The following is a 21,556-nucleotide window of genomic DNA, read 5'->3' as shown; positions in this document are numbered from 1 at the left end:
GTTTTAAGTTTTTGTTACCTCAATGGCAAAGCATAATATGAGAGATCAAAAAATACTATGACAATTCAACCATCCGAATGTTGGTCCATATTTTCATGGTATGTGAAATAAGAGAGGATTAGAAAAGTCTAGCAAACACTGCAAAAAGCAACCTCAGTATAATACTAAAATCTTTCTGGAAAACAATGCTTAAACTTCCCCCCGCAATCAGAAACTAGTCTTCAATTTTCTCCAAGTGCCTGAGCCACAAACACTGCCAGCCATATTAAAATATCCAGCAATTACCAAGTAAAGGCTTTAGGAAACTACCGAAAAGACAAGTTTACACAACTTTGTAAAAATGGTAATATTTATGTCTATAATTCTTAACATAGGAGTTCAATTTAATAACCAGTAAGATTAAGGAAGAAAACAAACTTGGGAAAAACTGCAAGATTGAACAATTTGATACCATGCTAAATACCACAAATGACCTTTTTTCAAATTAGATTATAGGTAAATGCTAACTCCAAAAGTATCCTTTGTAATTCAAGAAAATCAAACAAATAGTTTTCTGAGATGATTACTAAATCTTTAGTATTATACAGTAAAAGGATTATCTCAAAATTATATAAAATATTTCAAAATATTAATGAACTTAATGTTTTCTCCAACAGTTTTCACCTGTTTGTAAAATGGCCCACCATCAAATATAATAGGCATTTAGTTTAGAGGATAGATGGTGACGGAGGGCAGAGCAAGGTGGTAGGATAGAAGCCTACACTACTCATCCCCCGCCCCACAGAAACACCAAATTTTAACAGCTAATTACATACTAAAAGTACTGTTACAAGAGACAAAAAGCAGGTGAGCAATCACAGTGTCTGGTTTGGACTTCGTATCACTGAAAGAGACACTGAAGAGGATAGGAAAGGCAGTCTGGAATTGCCAGTGCTACCCCTCCCCCATCCTCCCTGCAGTGGCAGAGAGAATCTGTATGCTTGGGAGAGGGTGAGCACAGCGGATTGTGAGGATTTGCACTGAACTCAGTGCTGCCCTGTCACAGTGGAAAGCAGAACCAGGCTGTAATCAGCTGATATATGCCAACAAAGGGAACATTTGGGCCGGCCCTAGCCAGAGGGGAACTGCCCATCCCAGTGGTTGGAGACTGAGTTCCGGCAAGCCTCTCCACTGGGGGCTGTAGTGCTCTGGGGCCCTGAGTGAAGAGGGGCAGTCTAGGCCACAAGGACTGCAATTCCTAGGCAAGTCCTAGTGCTGAGCTGGGATCAGAGACACCTGACTGCAACCTATGAGACACCAGCCAGGGCAGCTAAGGGAGTGCTTATGCCACCTCTCCCTTACCTCCTGGCAGCGGCCACCTGGTATGGAGAAATCTACGTGCTTGGGAGAGGGAGAGTACAGTGGCTAAGGGACTCTTCATTGAACTCAGTGCTGCCCTGTCACAGCAGAGACCTGGCAGATTTCATCACCTGCCTACTCAAGAGCCCCTGGGCCCTGAATAACCAATAACAATACTCAGGTAATAAATACACCACGGACACTGGGCTCTGAGACATGCTGGCTTTAGGCGTGACCCAGCACATTCCCTGCTGTGGTAACTATGGTGAAACACTGCTGCTTGAGAAAAGTAGGGGGAAAGGTAAAGGTGACTCTGTCTTGCAGCTTAGGTACCAGCTCAACCACAGTAGGGTAGACCACCAAGCAGGCTCTCGAGCTCCCTGAGTCCAGGCCTAGGCTCTGGCTCAGCACTTCTGGACCTGGCCTGGATCAGAGAAGAGCCCACTGCCCTGAAGGGTGAGTCCCAGGCCTGACAGCACTCATCACAAACTGACTGAAGAGTGGTTGTGCTTTAGGTGAACATTAGCAGTGGCCTGGCAACACCCCCACACCCCCACACAGGCCAGTGTTGATGGCCACAGGGAGAGGTTCCTCTGTCTGTGGAAAGTGAAGAATGGGAAGAATTCTGTCTTGTGGTTTGAATGCCGGCTTACCCACAGTAAAATAGAATACCAGGTAAATTTCTAAGGTTTTTGACTTCAATCCCTGGCTCCCAGACAGTATCTCTGAATCCACCCGGGGCTTGGGAGAGCTCACCATCCTGAAGAGAGGGACACGAACCTAGCTCACTTTGCCACCAGCTGATCATAGGGCCCCAGGGCCTTGAGTGAATTTAGGTGGCAGCCAGATAGTGGTTACAGCTGGCTGTGGGCAAGATCCAGTGCTGTGCTGGTTTCATGTCTCACCCAGCATAGTCCCAGTGGTGGTGGCCACAGGGATGTTTATGTCTCCCAACCCCCAGTTCCAGGAGGTTCAGCATAGAGAGAGAGAAAGAGAGAGACAGAGAGTGAGAGAGAGAGAGAGAGAGAGAGAGAGAGAGATAGAGAGAGAGATAGAGAGACTTTGTTTGTTTGGAAGAACGTAAGGGAAAAGAACAAGAGTCTCTGCCTATTAATCCAGATAATTATTCTGGATCGTATCCGAGAATACCGAGGTGGTCCTTATATGGGTCTGCAGGAACCACAGTGTTATTGGGTTTAGGACCCAAGTTCCTTTGAATACCTGGAAAGCCTTCCCAACAAGGATGGGCACAAACAAACCCAGCCTGCAAAGACTACAATAAATGCCTAACGCTTCAATGCCCAGACACCAACAAACATCTACAAGCATCAAGACCATCCAAGAAAACATGATCTTACCAAATGACCCAAATAAGGCACTAGGGACCAATCCTTGAGACACAGAGATATGTGACCTTTCAGATAGAAAATTAAAATAGTTGTTTTGAGAAAACAACAAGAACAAAAAAAAAAAAAAAAATCAAGATAACAGAAGAAATTCAGAATCCTGTCACATAAATTTAACAGAGACTGAAATAATTAAAATGAATCAAACAGAAATCTGGAGTTGAAAAATACAACTGACATGCTAAACAATGCATCAGAGTCTCTTAACGGTAGAATTGATCAAGCAGAAGAATTACTGAGCTTGAAGACAGCCTATTTGAAAACATACAGTCAAAGGAGACAAGAAAAAGAATAAAAAACAATAAAGCACACCTACAGTATCTAGAAAATAGCTTCAAAAGGGCAATTCTAAGAGTTATCGGCCCAAAAGAGGAGGTACAGAAAAAATGGGGTAAACAGTGTATTCAAAAGGATAATATCAGAAGACTTCCCAAACCTAGAGAAAGATACCAAGCACATGAAGGTTATAGAGCACCAGGCAGATAGAGCACCACCCCAAAGAGGACTACCTCAAGGCATTTAAAAATCAAACTCCCAAAGGTCAAAGATAAAGAAAGGATCCTAAGAGCAGTAAGAGAAAAGAAACAAATAACATACAAAGGAGTTCCAATATGTCTAAGAGCAGACTTTTCAGTGGAAACCTTACAGGGCAGGAGAGAGTGGCATGACATATTTAAAATGCTTAAGGAAGAAACCTTTTACCCCTGTAATAGTATATCTGGCGAAAATATCCTTTAAGCATGAAGGAGAAATAAAGACCTTCCAGACAACAAAAGCTAAGGGATTTCATGAACACTAGATCTGTCTTGTAAGAAAAGCTAAAGGGGTTTCTTCAATATGAAAGAAAAGGACATAAATGAGCAATAAGAAATTATCTGAAGGTACAAAACTCACTGGTAATAGCACACAGAAAAACACAGAATATTAAACTGTAATTGTGGTATGTAAAATACTCTTAAGTAGAAAGACTAAACAATAAACCTATCAAAATAATAACTAGAACAAATTTTCAAGACAAAGACAGTACAATAAGACATAAAGAGAAACAACAAAAAATTAAAAAGGAAGGGATGAAGTTAAATCGTAGAGTTTTATTCATTTTCTTTTGCTTGTTTGCTTCTTTGTTTATATAATCAGTGTTAATTTGTCATCAGTTTGTAATTATGAGTTATAATATAGTATTTTCAAGCCTCCTGGTAACCTCAAATAAAAAAACACACAATGGATACACCAAAAATAAAAAGCAAGAAATTAAATCATACCACAGATAAAATCACCTTCACTAAAAGGGAGACAGGAAGGAAGGAAAGAAGGAAGAGAAGATCACAAAACAATCAGAAAACAAATAACAAAATAGCAGGAATAAGTCCTTACTGATCATCATTAATAACATTGAATCCATATGGACTAAAGTCTCCAATCAAAAGACATAGAGAGGATGAGTGAATGAAAAAAGCAAGACTTGATGATCTATTGCCTAGAAGAAACATGGCACCTGTAAAGGTACACATAGACTGCAAATAAAGGACTAGAAAAAGACATTCCATGCCAGTGAAAACCAAAAACCAGTAGAAGTAGCTACATTTATATCAGACAAAATAGATTACAAGACAAAACTGCAAGAAGAGACAAAAGACCATTATATAATAATAAAGGGGTCAATTCAGCAAGAGGATATAACAATTGTAAATATATATGCATCCAACACTGGAGTACCCAGATACATAAAGCAAGTGTTATTTGCTTTACTAGAGCTAAAGAGAGAGGTATTTTATTATATATTACAATTATATATTATATATATTTATTACATAATATATGATATATATTATTAGAGCTAAAGAGAGAGAAATATACCTCAACACAATAATAGCAGGAGACTTCAACATTCCACTTTCAGCATTAGGTCTTCCAGACAGAAAAATTAACAAGGAAACATCAGACCTAATCTGCACTATAGACCAAATGGACCTAATAGATATTTATAGAATATTTCATCCAATGGCTGCAGAATATATATTATTCTCCTCAGCACAGCATCATTCTCAAGAATAGACCATATGTTAGGCTACAGAACAAGTCTTAAAACATTCCAAAAAATTAAAATTATATCAAGTATCTTCTCTGACTGCTATGGAATAAAATCAGAAATTAATAACAAGGGGAATTTTGGAAACTATACAAACACATGGAAATTAAACAATAGGTTCCTGAATGACCAGTGAGTCAATAAAGGAATTAAGAAGGAAATTGGAAAAATTTCTTGAAACAAATAATAATGGAAACAAAACACACCAAAACCTATGGGATACAGCAAAAGCAGTACTAAGAGTGAAATTTATAGCTATAAGAGCCTATATATATATAAAAAAGAAAAACTTCAAATAAATAACCTAATGATGCATCTTAAAGAACTAGAAAAGAGCAAATTAAACTCTAGATTAATAGAAGAAAAGCAGAAAGAGGAGAAATAAATGAATTTGAAATGAAGAAAACAACACAAAAGATCAATGAAACAAAAGATCCTGAAAAGATACAATTAACAAACCTTAGACTAACAGAAAAAAAGAGAGAAGATCCAAATAAATAAAATCAGAGATGAAACAGCAGACATTACAAGTGATGCTGCAGAAATTCAAAGGATTGTTAGAGACTATTATGAGCAACTATATGCCAACAAGTTGGAAAACCTAGAAGAAATGGATAAATTCCTAGACACACACAACTTACCCAGATCAAACCACAAAGAAATTTAAAACCTGAACAGATCAATGACAAGTGACAAGATTGAAGCCATAATAAAAACTCCCCCAGTAAAGAAAAGCCCAGGATCTGATGGCTTTACTGTTGAATTCTACCAAGCATTTAAAGAAGGAGTAATACAATTCCTACTCAAACTATTCTGAAAAACAAAGGGAAGAATATTTCCAAACTCATTCTATGATACCAGTATTACCCTGTTATCCAAACCAAAGACGTATCAAAAAAAGAAAACCACAGGCCAGTATTTCTGATAAACACTGATGTAAAACTCCTCAACAAAATATTAGCAAGTCGAATGTGACAATACATTAAAAAGATCATTCATCATGACCAAGTGGGATTTATCCCATGAATGCAAGGATGGTACAACATATGCAAATAATTAGTGTGATACATGGTATCAACAGAATGAAGAATAAAAATTATAATCATTTGAGGTGGGTCGATCACCTGACGTCAAGAGTTCGAGACCAGCCTGGCTAACATGGTGAAACCCCATCTTTACTAAAAATACAAAATTAGCCGGGCATGCTGGTGAGTGCCTGTAATCCCAGCTACTCAGGAGGCTGAGGCAGGAGAATCACTTGAACCCAGGAGGTAGGGGTTGCAGTGATCCGAGATCACGCCACTGCACTCCAGCCTCGGTGACAGAGACTCGGTCTAAAACAAAACAAAAACAACAACAACAAAAAACTATATTCATTTCAACTGATGCTGAAAAAAAATTGATAAAATTCAACACCCCTTTATGATAAAACTCTAAAAAAACTGGGTATGTAAGAAACATACCTCAATATAATAAAAGCCATATATACAACAGAGCCACAGCTAGTATCATACTGAATGGGGGAAAAACTGAAAGTACTTCCTCTGAGAGCTGGAAAATGAAGATGCCCACTTTCACCACTGTTACTCAACACAGAACTGGAAGTTTTAGCTAAAGCAATCAGCAAGAGAAAGAAATAACAGGCATACAAATTGGAAAGGGAGAAGTCAAATTATCCTTGTTTTTAGATGATGGGATCTTATATTTGGAAAAACTTAACAACTCCACACATAAAAAAACTATTAGAACTGATAAACAAATTCAGTAAAGTTGCAGGATACAAAATCAACGTACAAAAATCAGTAGCATTTCTATATGCCAGTGAACAATCTGAAAAAGAAATAAAAAAAGTAATCCTATTCACAACAGCGACAAATAAGATTAAATACCTAGGAATTAACTAAAGCAGCGAAAGATCTCTACATAAAAAATTATAAAATACTGATGCAAGAAACTGAAGAAGACACAAAAAATGAAAAGATATTTCATGTTCATAGTTGGAAGAATCAATATTGTTCTCAATACTACCCAAAGTAATCTAGAGATTCAATGCAATCTCTATCAAATCTCTATCAAAATACCAATGACATTCTTCACAGACATAGAAAAAACAATCCTGAAATTTATATGGAATCACAAAAGACCCAGAATAGCCAAAGCTAGCCTGAGGAAAAAGGACACACAACTGGAGGAATCACATTACCTGACTTTAAATTATACTACAGAGCTATAGTAACTAAAGGAAGATGGTATTGGCATAAAAACAGACACATAGACCCATGAAACAGAATAGAGAAATCCATACACCTACAATGAACTCATTTTCAAGAAAGGTGCCAAGAACATACATTGGAGAAAAGACAGTCTCTTCAATGGTTCTAGGAAAACTGGATATCCACATATAGAAGAATGAAACTTGACTTCTATCTCTGCTGTACACAAAAATCAAATCAAGGTGAATTAAAGACTTAAATCTAAGACTTCAAACTATAAAACTAGAAAAGAAAACACTGGGGAAACTCTTCAGGACATTGGTCTGGGCAAAATTTCTTCAGTGATACTCCACAAGCCCAGGCAATTAAAGCAAAAATGGACAAACAGGATCACATCAAGTTAAAAAGCTTCGGCATAGCAAAGGAAACAGTCAGTCAAGTGAAGAGACAACCCACAGAATGGGAGAAAATCTTTGCAAACTATCCATCTCACAAGAGATTAATAACTAGAATATATAAGGAGCTCAAACAACTCTATAGGAAAAATCTAATAATCTGATAAAAAATGGGCAAAACATTGGAACAGACATTTCTCATGAAGAAATAGAAGACATAGAAACAGGTATATGAATAGGTGCTCAGGTCATTGATCATCAGAGAAATACAAATCAAAAGTAAAATGAGGTATCATCTTGCCCTAGTTAAAAATGACTTTTATCCAAAAAGACAGGCAATAACAAATACTGGAGAGGGTGTGGTGAAAAGGGAACCCTCATACACTGTTGTTGGGAATGTAAATTTGCACAACCACTATGGAAAACAATTTGGAGGATTCTCAAAACACTAAAAATAGAGATACCATACAATCTAGCAATCCCACTGCTTAGTATATACCCACAAGAAAGGAAATCAGTATATTGAAGAGATATCTGCACTCTCATGATTGTTACAGCACTTTTCACAATAGCGAAGATTTAGAAGCCACCTAAATGTCCATCAACAGATAATTAGAGAAAGAAAATATGGCACATATACACAATGGAGTACTATTCAGCCATAAAAAGAATGAGATCTTGTCATTTGCAATGACACAGATGGAAATGAAGATCATTATGTTAAGTGAAATAAGTCAGGCAAAGAAACACAAACTTTGCATGTTCCCATTTCTTTGCAGGTACTAAAATTAAAACAACTGAACTAAGGGAGATAGAGAGTAGAAGGATGATTACCAGAGGCTGGGAAGGGTAGTTGGGGTTGGCGGGGGGTGAGAGGGAAGTGGAGATGGTTAAGGAGTATAAAAAATATATAGCTAGAAAGAATGAGTAAGACCTAGTTTTTGATAACACAATAAGGTGACTACAGTCAGTAATAATTTAATTGTACATTTTATAACTAAAAGAGTATAAATGGGTTGTTTTTAACACAAAAGATAAATGCTTGAGGAGATGTATACCCCATTTTCTATGATGTGGTTATTACTTATTGCATGCCTGTATCAAAGTATAATATCTCATGTATCCCATAAATATATACCCATACAACTTTTTTTTTTTAATTAGAGGATAAGCTATTTTAATACTGGAATCTCTCTCTTTAGTTATATAATTTAATTCTTTCTCTCTACGTATATAAAATCTCTTCACTATAATTTTTGTTATAATATCACTACTCTTCAAACAATTATGAAACATTTGTTACCTGGTGCAATTTTCCCATCCTGAGCTGCGGGACCATCTTTCAGCACATTTTTCACTTGTAGGAACTCATCAGGTCTATCTCCGCCAATAATGGTAAAACCAAATCCCATTGTGCTTTTTTTCAGTGATGCTCGAACAAGGACGCCTTTAAGTTGGGATGGATCTCTTGTGAAGTGTGATTTTTCCATATCTGTGCCAAAATGAGAAGTGGGTTTGAGAACAAAAATAATTACAATGAATATAGCACTCAAAGTCAATCTTTTTTTATATAACTTAACGTTATTCTCAACTCTCTTTCTCATTGCCTTGTCTGCACTTACTTTCAACCCAGAGTTCATTATATGAAGTTAAAATGACACAACCTTTAGTACTCAATTGCTGAAAGTTTGGATACTATTCAACTGTACTATAAAACTCAGCATCTACTGAGTTTTATGTGCAAAGTACTATACCAGGAGGATGAGGTCATGTTTCACAAACTTATGAAAGAGAGTATATTGAGAATTTTTATAATTCACAGCTTTCTGCTGTCTTTAATTTATAACTGATGGAAGGAGTGAATCTTTTTACTGTCAGTAAATAGCTTCATATTTCTATGCCTTTCACTCGTGTTTAGTAGATAATTTAGGAAGAAAATACATACTTCTTTTGAAATGCCCATTTTAGGGGTTAGATGACCCTAGTGATTCACATCTACAAATAACAGCTTCCTTCCAGAACCTCTTCTCTCTTCTCCTCAACCATGCGTGCCATTAAGGAAGTGACAAAAACTGAGAGAATCAAACTGTACAGGTTTATAATTTACTAAGTATTAAATTAACTGTAAAAAAAAAAGACTTTAAATGTTCTGCCATTATCTATTTTTTAACAAATTTATTGAGACATAATTCACATTCCATAGAATTCAGCTCTTTCAAGTATACAATTCAATGTCATCCAACTATCAGCATAATCTAATTTTAGAACATTTTCTTCCCTCCTCAAAGGAAATCCCCATGCCCATTAGCAGTCATTACCCAATTTTTCCCCAACCCACGTCCATATCCCAGCCTTAGGAAGCCACGAATCTACTATCCATGTATAGACGTGCCCGATACAGGCATTTCACATAAACAGAATCAGACAATATGTGGTGTTTTGAATGGTTTCTTTCAATTGACAGTGTTTTTGAGGTTCATCTGTATTGTAGCATATGTCAGTACTTTATTGCTCTTTATTAGTAATATGTAATAAATAATAAATTAAATGTGTTTTCCTAAAGATAAATTTATTACATTATTGCCAAATAATATACCACTGTATGGATAAATATTACATTTTGTTTATCCATTCATTAGTTGATGGACATCGGGTTATTTCCACTTTTTGGCTATTATGAATAATGTTGATATGAACACTCACATACAAGTTTTTGTGTGGACATATTTTCATTCATCTTGGGTATATACTGAGTGGAATTCCAGCAGTTACTATGAATATATCGTAATTATGTTTATCATTTTGATAAACTTCCAAACTTTTCCAAAGCAGCCTTGCCATTTTACATTTCCACAAGCAACATAGGAGGGCCTCAATTTCTCTACATAGTTGCCAACAGTTGTCCTGTCTTTCCTTTTGGTTGTACCCATTCTAGCGGACATGGAGTGGTTTCTTACTGTGGTTTTGTTGTGCATTTCCCTGTTAACTTGAATAATGGTAGCTTGTTTCACACTTAGCGCTAGTATCACGCCCAGAGTTACTTATGTGTATTTGCTGCTGCCCCTCTTAGCAGAGTGTTCTAACAGGTATATATTAAAACTTATCAGAAAAAAGAGCGATTCTTGGTGTTGCTCTATATGGTTATGCAGATTATGTAGTATGTAAACAGCTTTCTCAAGAGGTAGGCCTGCCTTGGCAATAGTGACAGGAAAGGAGGAGCTACCTTATTTGATATGTTATTCCCAGATTTGCTTTTATTTGCAAAAAGCACATGATACAAAGAAATGAAAAATCCAGCTCTTTTGGGCTTCTCAAAGTAGAGAAGTAGACTCCAGACAGCAGTGCATTGATCATAGTAAATGCCATTTTGTGAGGCCTCTCAGAGGATGGCCAGTCAGCCTACTTATGGTGACACCTCTGTATTATTGAGCTTCTCACATTCAAAGTAGCAACTTTGAATTTTGTTCAGTCTCTGAACAAAATATTACTTTTAAAAATTATTTAATTGACATATGCAATACCCGTTCAATTACAGAAGTTGACTAACACCGTCCACTAGTGTTGCCTACCAGATTGTAGATAAGAATATTTCTCTAATGACTGAGTACTTGGACAGGTACTTGATGATAATATGAAATGTACCGTTTTCATTTTTATGTCAAACACTGAGATGTTTCTGGTTAGCTATCCCATGCCCTAATCCCCAGGAATACTAGAATAAGATTGGCTTCTGAGGGCAAAACTTGAAAACTGGCATACAACAGATGACATCCAAGTTGTACAAACAGTGAAGAGGAAGGAAAAATAACACCTAATTTTAGAAAGTATTAATAAAACAGCCAAAGCCAACTAAAAGTTGGTCAGAAGTCAGTCTTATCAAAATTAAGCTTAGAAAAGTGAAAATCATAAAGGCACAAAAAAACTGTCTTTGAGATCAACAGTCTCGACTTTAAATCCAAGATTTGTGATTTAGTTGAGTGATCCTGGGTATGTTGTTTGAAACTTGTAAGCCTCAGCTGTCTTGTCTCTAAAATGGGGCTAGTCGTACCTAAAATTCATGGGATTGTCACAGAAATTAAACTATGTGACACACAGAAAGCAGAGGAAGTGGTGCTTGACAAATGGTAACTGCGCAATCAATGTAGATGAGCACAAACTCTTATATACTGTCCAAGGAAGGAGGTTCCATGGCTCACAAACTTGAGTGCTTCTGACTCTGTGGAAAGGATAACCTTGGGATAGATGAATCAGACAATTTTAACTTAATGCTCTCAAAGCCTCTAAATGGGGATAATAATATCAATAACTTGCAGAGCTATTTTGAGACTTAAATGATATGATTATACAAAGTATCCAAATCTATATGTGACTCAATATCTCAACAAATGGCAGCTGTTATTCCTTAAGGACTAGCATAACTTCAATAACATCAAGGAAGCCTTTCTTGCCCTTCTACATTCAGATTTAATTTCTCCCTTTTGTCTACCACTATTGTTTATATCTTCATTATCATACTATACTAAAATTATATATATATTTCCCTGGCTAAGTTGGGAGCTCCTGAAAGACAGGTGTTGAATATTTCTGTTTGTTTTCCTTTTCTTTTTTTTTTTTTGAGACAGGGTTTCATTCTGTCACCCAGGCTGGAGTGTAGTGGTGTGATCACTGCTCACTGCAGACTTGACCTCCTGGGCTAAGGTGATCCTCCCACCTTAGCCTCCTGAGTAGCTGGTACTACAGGTGTGTGCCACCACACCAGGCCAGATTTTTGAATTTTTTGTAGAGATGGAGTTTTGCCATGTTGCCCAGGCTGGTCTCGAACTCTTGGGCTCAAGCAATCCATTTGCCTTGGCTTCCCAAAGTGCTGGGATTACAGGTGTGAAATACTATACCTGGCCAGGTGTTGAGTGTTTACTCTTCTTTTAATCCCTAGCTTATAGGAGAGAGCCTGGGTATCTAAATCAATAAAACATATGGCACCTGACTTCAGGGAAATTAGAGTTTATTAAGGGAGGAAAGATCTCCCTTGAAATGTGCCATGAATTCAGGGACTATATATTATAATACAAAGAAATTTGAATTTAAAGTCAGTAAAACTAAGTTCAAATTCTGGCTTGACACTCACTGTTATTCTAAGCAAGAGGCTTAATCTTTATTAAAGTCTCCATTTCCTTATGTATAAATTAGGGATTTAAGTTGCTCTTCAGTTCATGTCTTCTGTCTATAATCTTTCATGGTCAAAGCTATGAAAATAGTTAGTTATACTCATTGTCTCCACGTCTTCACCTCCCATACCTTCTTCATTCTATTGCAATTTTATTTCACTCTCTACTTGCTCTTGCTAGAGTGACTAATGACCTCCCTATTGTCAAATCCAACATATATTTTTCAATCTTCAACTTCCTTGAGATTCCAGCAACATGTGTGACATACTCAACCTCTTCTCATAGCTGCCTATCCCTATAAACTCATCGCTTTTTACTGCCCTACAAATTACCCTATGCTGTAACCACGCCTACTTGCCTTCTGGCCTTTCAGCACACCATTTCATGCTTCTATGATTTTAAACATTCTGTTCCTTCTATTTGGTATGTTTCTTACTCCTTTAAAATTTTTGTCTGCCTGCTTTAACTTTTCCTGACTTTTCAAGACCCGGTTCATATCTCTTCTGCTTTGAAATTTCTCCTGCCCCCTTGACAATCTCCACCAAAGCAGAGTTGGGTACTCCCTTCGTTATGCCACCACTGTACCTTGTACATCTCTATTAATAACAATGAAACTATCATTTATTAGCCAACATATGCTTAATACCATTGCAGGCACTTTACATCTGTTATTTTACATACTCATAACCACCTTAAGAGGTGGGTACCATTATTATTCCTATTTTATACACGAAGAAATAGGGGCATTTAGAGATTTAGGAAATGTATCCAAGGTTACACAGCTGGGACTCAAACCTGCTCCTCAGCTTACCCTTATAATTACTATTCTAGGATGGCGCCTATCTCCATATATTATAACCATCAGTTTCCTATATTAGACTGTGAACTCTTGAGGGCAAGCCCTGTCTTACTCTTAGTCATTTTTGAATACCTAGTGCCTAGCAAAGCTCTGGGGATATAGTCAGTGCTCAAAAGTATTTGTTAAACTCAAAATGTTTGCTAAACGAAATGCAAAACTTTAGGAGGAGGATGATGTTTTTGAAGAGTAACTATAAGAAAGAACTATTTCTCTCACGGGCAACTGAAGTGGAGAATCTACTGGATTACTACAATATGACCATATATACCCCTGGTTATTAATGACAAATGAGGACTGGAAAAGGGATGGGGAGGGATAAGTAGAATGTAAGAACTTCCTGAGCAGTGTTTTCAAAATACACATGACTAGGCTCATTGAAATTTCCAGATCTGTATTTTTAAAAAATGCTCCCTAAGTGAGTCTGACGTTACTAATACCTACCATCCCACTTGAGACTCGGTGATGTAGGTAAATCATTTGATATATTTATTATTTATTAATCTTGGTTAATGAAGAATCCTCAATAGTTACAGATACCATACTTAAGCAATTAACTTGGGAAAAGCTAATGATGAACTAGAGACCTAACATTGGTCTCGCCTTAAACATATAAGGAAACATTCCAATCTTCAAAACAAAATCTCAACTTCACAAAAAAGCTACCCAAATCCCTTCTCCCAACAACTTCATGCTTTTATATACTCCTGAGAAAATCTCACTATTTTCATAATGTTCAGATGTTTTATTAAGATTATTCATATCTTTATAGTAACAAATATTAGACATTCTTGTCTAGTGTCAAAGTCATAGAAATAAAAAGTTCAAACTCACTTTTATTAACTCAGCATACAAATTTCACAAGTTATTCTTTCAAGAAAAGATTGAGAAGAATGCCTACCTGGTTTTGAAGACCCAATTTCAGCCTGTCCTAACTGTTTTTTCCTTTTCGCTTCCTCCACTGGATTTTCAAACTGGGTTTTCTGGTTAAGGTGACTATAGAATGCAGAAAAATATACATTTCAGTTTAAAATAAAACAGTAACATATTCTTAAATAGTCTATCATACCATTCCATCCTCATAGATTAGGGGACAAATATGTATCTTTAGGCTATGGAACATAGAGAGACTGACAGATGATAGCAGTGGGGCTTTCTGTCAGCTAAATAAAGTCCTGTAGAAGATGCCAAGCTGTGAAGCTTTTGATATTATATTTACTATAGCTTCTTCATAAACCTACCCAATATAGCCAATAACGGTTTTCAAAATTATAGCCTTCTTATCTTATGCAATCAGAAGTACTTGTTCTTGGTAATTTAATTTTTTTTTAAAAAGGCAGTTAATGATAGAAGGGTTTTAATTTAAGTTTCTCCAAAATAAAGCAAGCTGTAAAGACACTTTCAAAGAAATCTGTGTACAGAATCCTTTTTAAATTATATTACTATTACTTTTCCACTGACTCACCTATATCTGTTCAGTAGCAACTAAGAAAATGACTTGCTTTTATCAATTATAGTATAGAATACTCTTTCACACTTAAATTTCTTCATAATTATATCATAATTAAATGAATAATTATAACATAGGTTCAACTGACATTTATGATTTGGGAACATTCACTACTGACTCTTGGAATGCATACAACTCTGTGAGAGAAAGCAGGAAACCTGGGGAGACTAGCCACTAGGAGACTAGCCAAAACTATTCAACACGCTATGGGCAATAGTATGTTTTACAGAAGAAAAAGATCACTGTTCTTCTGGCAAGCCAGGTAACTGGAAGTTGGTTAAGAAAGCAACTGCTGTAAAAAAGATGTTTAGGACCTCGAATAGGTCTAATTCAGAAGCAATGGAAATCACATTCTAACACTTCCATAGTACAAATATATTTCAGCATATGCTACAGTTTTCCACTTCAATAAGAAGTGAGGTCGGGTACATTGGCTCATGCCTATAATCTCAGCACTTTAGAAGGCCAAGGCAGGCAGATCACCAGGTCAAGAGATAGAGACCATCCTGGCCAACATGGTGAAACCCCGTCTCTACTAAAAATACAAAAATAAGCTCGGCGTGGTAGCGCATGGCTGCAATCCCAGCTACTCGGGAGGCTGAGGTAGGAGGCTCACTTGAACCCAAGAGGCAGAGGTTGCAGTGAGCCGAGATTGTGCCATTGCACTCTAGCTCAGGCGACAAGTGTGAAACTCCATCACAAAAAAATAAATATAAAAAAAGAGGTAACACGAGTGAACACCAACAATTAAATACCAATTCATGAGAATTTCAGAACATGATTGTCTTTAGGTAGGCTGAATATTACAAAATGTACATATAAATAGTCACACAAGTTGAACATTTACTTTGCCTTTTTATTTATTTTACTTTTTTTGGAGACAGGATCTCATTCTGTCACCCAGGCTGGAATGCAGTGGTCTGATCACAGCTCACTGCAGCCTCAACCTCTCAGGCTCGAGCGGTATTCCCACCTCAGCCTCCTGAGTAGCTGTGACCACAGGTGCGTGCCACAATGCCCAGTAAATTAAAAAAAAATTTTTTTGTAGAGACAGGGTCTTACTATGTTGTCCACACTGGAGCTTTGCCATTTGCAAACATTAAGGGTGGTGGTAGAGAAATGGGCAGCAGGGACTAACATAAAAATTTAAAAAACCACCTTCAAAAAAAGGAATGTTAGCTTTCTCCATGTCACTTAGGCTGCTAGTGCATATTAGTTCCACAACAGATGTGGTTACTTATTAAATAGTTTAAGAGATCTAAATATGGTAAGTGCCACTGGACATTCTTTGGGTCCTGATTTCACTAACACTCAAGTATTCTTCTGTTTCATAATATGAGGGGGACACCCTGTCCATTGAGTTAACTGTTTAACTCTGTGAAAATAAAAATCTTAGGAACTACTTTAAAAAATTTATTTAAGAACTGATATTTTACATATTCTTTTGAGAACAACTAAAAACTGACACTCAGAAAAGAATAAACCTGTTCAGAAAGAAGCTTGTCTCACTTTCACTTTAATATCATTGGCTAGAATGACTCACTTTGCCACCCAGGCATTAGAACATAAAAGTAGTAATTTGTATTTATACCCTTTGTAATGTGTGGGAGAGGAGAGTAGAAGTATGCAAATGAGTAATCCTTTTCCTAAAATTTGACAACAGAATATAAGATTTACTGAAGTTATTATCTTCATTATCTTAAACTATCTAGACTAAAATGCCACTCAAAAACAAAATAAAAAAATAAAGAAGTGAGAATACTGTCCTTTTCATTTAGTTACTTATACCTACACTATTATTAAGATACAACAAATTTTGTTTTCCATATAACCAGCTATGGGAAATGAGAGAGGAAAATATTATAGATTATCAGAAAGAAAAAAAGATAGCAAACAAGAATGATTAAATATTAGTACATAATGTGGCACATTATCTGTATTAAAATTTTATGCCTAATATCTGGACATTAAAAATTTATCTCAATGAAATATTCTTTCATAAAGATTTTTAGATGGCTGGGCATGACGGCTCACACCTGTGATTCCAGCACTTTGGGAGGCCGAGGCCAGCAGTTTGGGAGGCTGAGGCGGATGGATCACTTGAGGTCAGGAGTTTCAGAGCAGCCTGGCCAACATGGGGAAAACCCATCTCTACTAAAAATACAAAATTAGCTGGGTGTGGTGGCACATGCCTATAATCTCAGCTACTCGGGGGCTGAGGTACGAGAATCACTTCAACCTGGGAGGCGGAGGTTGCAGTGAGCCAAGTTCGTGCTGCTGCATTCTAGCCTGGGCGACAAGAGTAAAGCTCTGTCTCAAAAAAAAAAAAAAAAAGTTTTAGTTGTGAGAGCAAGTATATATTTTGACTTTGTCACCTAGATGCATCAAGACATTTAATGTTCATTACCCTGATCTAATCACTATATGTGTACTGAAACATCACTATGCACCCCCAAAATGTGTATAATTATTATATGTTAATTTAAAAAAGACATGTAATGCAATACAATCAAGACCGCATTTCTAAATATATAAGCATATTTATAGCTTATGCATATTTATATTTATGCATATTATAAGCATATTATATTTTTGGAACAATTTTATTTTAAAAAACTAATTCATCCATTTCAGAATCCCATCCTCTAAAATAAATACAAAGAAAAACTACCATTGCAGTTGGTGTTACTACTATAAGGCTCCTGCCAAGAGCAATCATCGTGCCATCTGGTTTGACAAACTAAGAGAGCCAAAGAGTAGCCATTCAAGTAACAGCTTTTTATCTACATCAGTAAACTCACTGCAGATTACCATGGTTGAGATTCAAAACCTAACTAATCTGGGAATCAAGCCACACTCCATAGCTCAGCTGACTCCATACTAATGTGCAACTTGAGTACAGTCTGCTCCTTCTTAATCTAATACAAAACCCTCCTGTAAAATGAGCTCATTCTGGGAACAACCATACAAAATCATGTCGCTGTTGCTGTTGCTTCTAATTCAGGCTATTCCATGTACCTCCCTGACAACTAGGAGGAGGTCGTTTCAGGATTTGCCCTAAAGTTGCTTTAATATTATATCTTTGCATAACGGGCACCAGATCATTCAGCTCAAGGTTTTATAACAGGCAAATGACTTTCACCTTTTGACCATGTATTCAAATTCACTTGGAATGGGTAATAAAGCGAATGAGAATCATTATCTCAGAAATGTTCAGCAGTGTCAATGGCAAATAATAGCTGATTAGAGCCCAATTTAAAGAGACTAAACTTTGAGGGGAAGAAAAAAATCCGCAAAAACCTTTTCAGTTGGCCCCAAATATTCCTTTAATGTGAAAATGGTCGTTTCTTCCTTTAACAAAATATGACTTAGGAAAAAAATAATGAAAGAGCTGCTGTATACTTTTTACATCACAGTATCAGTAAGATATTAAGTAACACAATGGAAACAAAATTAGCATAGCTTTCAAAGGAATCAAGACATTGAAATTCTGAAGTTATATACTTAAGTGTCAATCTAATTGAGTCATTTCCTTAGGAGACACCTTTAATTATAAGAAGTCATTCCAAAAATCCCTCTAACCACAGTGACTCAAGTAACAACCTGCACAATAGAATAAAGATTACAGTTGCAACAGGAGTCAGAGATGCTTACTTTAGGGATAATTACCAGGAAATGTCATTGGTTTATGCCTGTAAGTGCTGAAACACTAAGAAACAATCATAAAATTAAAGATGCTTGTGTTTGTTACTTTTTCAGGTTATAATAACATTTTGTCTTTGCTACCTAGGCAGCAGGTTTAACTCCTAGTCTCCAGGTAAATAGTAATGTTTCTGATACAATTATTTGCCTGCTGCTAGACGCTTTAGGTCAAATTCAATGTTTATCATCTGGAAAGAAAGCAATCCCGATGGTCATAACAATGTAGCAATTAGATAAAGAAAAGAGAAGGCAAAATTAGACATTGACGTTAGCTTAATTTCTCTGGCGTTATAACATAGGCAGGTGTCTGGCACTCCTCTCCAATATATATTTATGTTTAAATTTAACTGTAACACCTGCCTAAGAAGCAACTTTCACCCCTAAAAAGAATACTAAGTTTTCCTGGAACAACTCCTTAGAAGAGTACACCTTTAGGTGTATGCTTCAAAACTTTAGGTAATTATGTTATAATGCCCTAAAGTTCTTCCACTGCTTTCAGAAGCATACAGTGGTAGTGTTGGAAATTACCTTGATAATTAATCTAGTCCGTTGCCCTCATTCCAGTTTTCTATCAACTGACTTTCTCTTTAGAGGCTGTATTAGTAACAATAGTATCTCCAGCTATTAATCCTCTAGGCAACTTCCCCCTTATTTTCTATATTTAGAAATTCAAAGCCAACTTCTGGGAAGTCCAGGGTCAATGTAGTACATGCTCACTGCCTCTACCTTTTCATACCTCTAGTTGAAAAACTCAACAGTGGGATCACAGAAGCATAAAGTGCTGTATCCAGTATTCTCTAAAGCTATATGCTGAAAGGAAAACATTTGGGAAAATATTAACTGAGGTAACAAACTTACTCAACATAGTATGTCCCATACTGAGGGTCCTCTATTTTCTCCCAGCCATAAGGAAGCTCTGTAAATAAAGAAAATTGAGTGAAATGCGAGATTCAAAATTGACAGAAAATAATTCACCAGTGAGTGAATTTATTATTTAATTATACTAATATTTGGGAGTCAGAAAGCTGAGGGCTCACTTCCAAGGAACAAACACAATTTAAGTCTGAGTGGCTTTTTCCCCAGCCAGTGAGAATTTCAGCAAGCATTAGAAGCCCAGAACAGAAGATGGCATTAAACAAAAGGTGTTTATATGAACCACAAGCCATAAAAATGCTAATACAAATTACTGTATATTTCTTTCATTTAAAAACCTTGATCATGCTGACATGAGACATACGTACCGTGTAGTCCAACATAAGAAGCAGGTGCCTGTTCAGTTTTTTACTATTATACATAGTCATTTTTGATGCTATGTTTGGACCCACTTCTCCTCAAAGGCAACCCTAGTCTTAGACTTTTGCCATTTCAAGTGAGCAATCTAGATTTGCTTAAAACCTACAAAAGCACCTGCTTTCCCTTGGTGAACAGGATCTGAGTATCTGAAGGAACACTAATCTAACTACCACAGTGCTTTGTGTAATCTGTATTTGTGAATAACAAATATCTTACATAGCATTTTTTATATATTACTAAATCTCAGTAATTGAGCAATAAAATATAACCAGAAATACTGAAGGTAGCTGAATTTCTGGAAGTTAAAAAAAATCTCTAGCCTTTCAACGTGAACTGACCTGAGCTTTTCAATGTGAATGTGAATCTTTTCCCTCCCACTTTGTCTGCATTCCTTGTAAAGTTAAGGTTTCTGAAGAACCATCTTATTGGATTAAGTTGGGAGGAATGTTCCTAGTGGGTGGTTCTAGTCCTATCCATTTTATATAGCAGTTGATAAAAAAATAATTTTTTTTAAGTCCACAGTTGTACACTATGATGTCCCATGCTTTCATTTTCAATTTCTCTTAAGAGTGCTTCTGCTATGCTGAAGGACGCACACACAAAAAGTATGCTGGACAGCGAACAGGTTTAGAAAGTATCACAAGACTTATTAGTTTTGTAACATTTAGCCTCAGTTATGACATACCAACTTTGTAAGTAAAATTCCATTATAATAAACTTGACAAGCTATACTGTTTTACTCTAAGAAAAATTATTGTTCTGCATTCAGAATATAAGAAAAGAACAGATGACTAGCCACCTGGTGAAGACCTCCGAATTACCCCTACCCCATTTCTCTACCATACTTTTCTGCATATATATTGATTGGTGGTTTCAAAGTTTGATGAGTTTTTGTGTTTTTCCTTTGAAGGACCTGGTTGAAATGTCTGAGGTGGGAAAGATGAGAACAAATGAAATATTAAAATAGTTGAAATATGTGAGAAGAGAACAAAACATTAAAAGGAACTGAGATGTACTTTAGTTTACTTTAATCCTCCTTAGCTATGAAGCAAATCTATCAAATAGATACAATATTTTATCATCAAACAACTGTTTCATGGATAAGAGTACTTTTTTTTGGAATATACCTGTAAAACTGCACTATAACAGTTATGGATCTTCCAAGAAAAATATTTTTTTTTCTTTAAAAGAAATTTTCTTGAAATAGCATGGGAACTGAATAGAGCTGAGTAACGATGAATTCTACAGATGTACCAAATTAGACCTACGTTTTGTCTTTAGAGAAGTTTGGAGAAATTAAGGACTATAGAAATAGCTGAAATAGTCCATTTGATATCTGAAAAATTCACTAAAAGGGATGTACTAATAGTTAATAAGGACAAAAGATCAACATAAATATATTTTAATGTTAACTTGAAAGTTAATTTAGCATTTTAGTTAACACTCAAGGTAATTAACAACTAAGAGATTAACAGTCCTTTCTTTAGGAGGGTAAACAAATGCAGCCATTTATCTTCTGGGTTATTTTATTAATTTTAAACCTTTACTACTGACACCATTAGCAAGTTTTTTTTTTTTTTTTTTTTTTT

General features: G+C 36.2%; 1 protein-coding gene across 2 annotated transcripts in view; it reads right to left on the bottom strand.

The window, feature by feature from the left end:
* The window catches only part of MAGI3 (membrane associated guanylate kinase, WW and PDZ domain containing 3), a 299,696-nt gene that overhangs the window by 51,713 nt on the left and 226,427 nt on the right, over positions 1-21,556 (bottom strand). For both annotated transcript variants that reach the window (XM_017869748.1, XM_017869749.1), the window contains exons 8-10: positions 19,533-19,590; positions 14,364-14,458; positions 8,745-8,933 (exon numbers count right to left, since the gene is read on the bottom strand). In XM_017869748.1, coding sequence (XP_017725237.1) covers positions 8,745-8,933; positions 14,364-14,458; positions 19,533-19,590 — 342 coding nt within the window. The remainder of the gene's footprint in view (positions 1-8,744; positions 8,934-14,363; positions 14,459-19,532; positions 19,591-21,556) is intronic.

The sequence above is a fragment of the Rhinopithecus bieti genome, unplaced genomic scaffold (assembly GCF_001698545.2).
Source record: "Rhinopithecus bieti isolate Rb0 unplaced genomic scaffold, ASM169854v2 scaffold_3040, whole genome shotgun sequence".
NCBI classification, from domain to species: Eukaryota; Metazoa; Chordata; class Mammalia; order Primates; family Cercopithecidae; genus Rhinopithecus; species Rhinopithecus bieti.
This window is presented reverse-complemented; position numbering and strand designations above follow the sequence as displayed.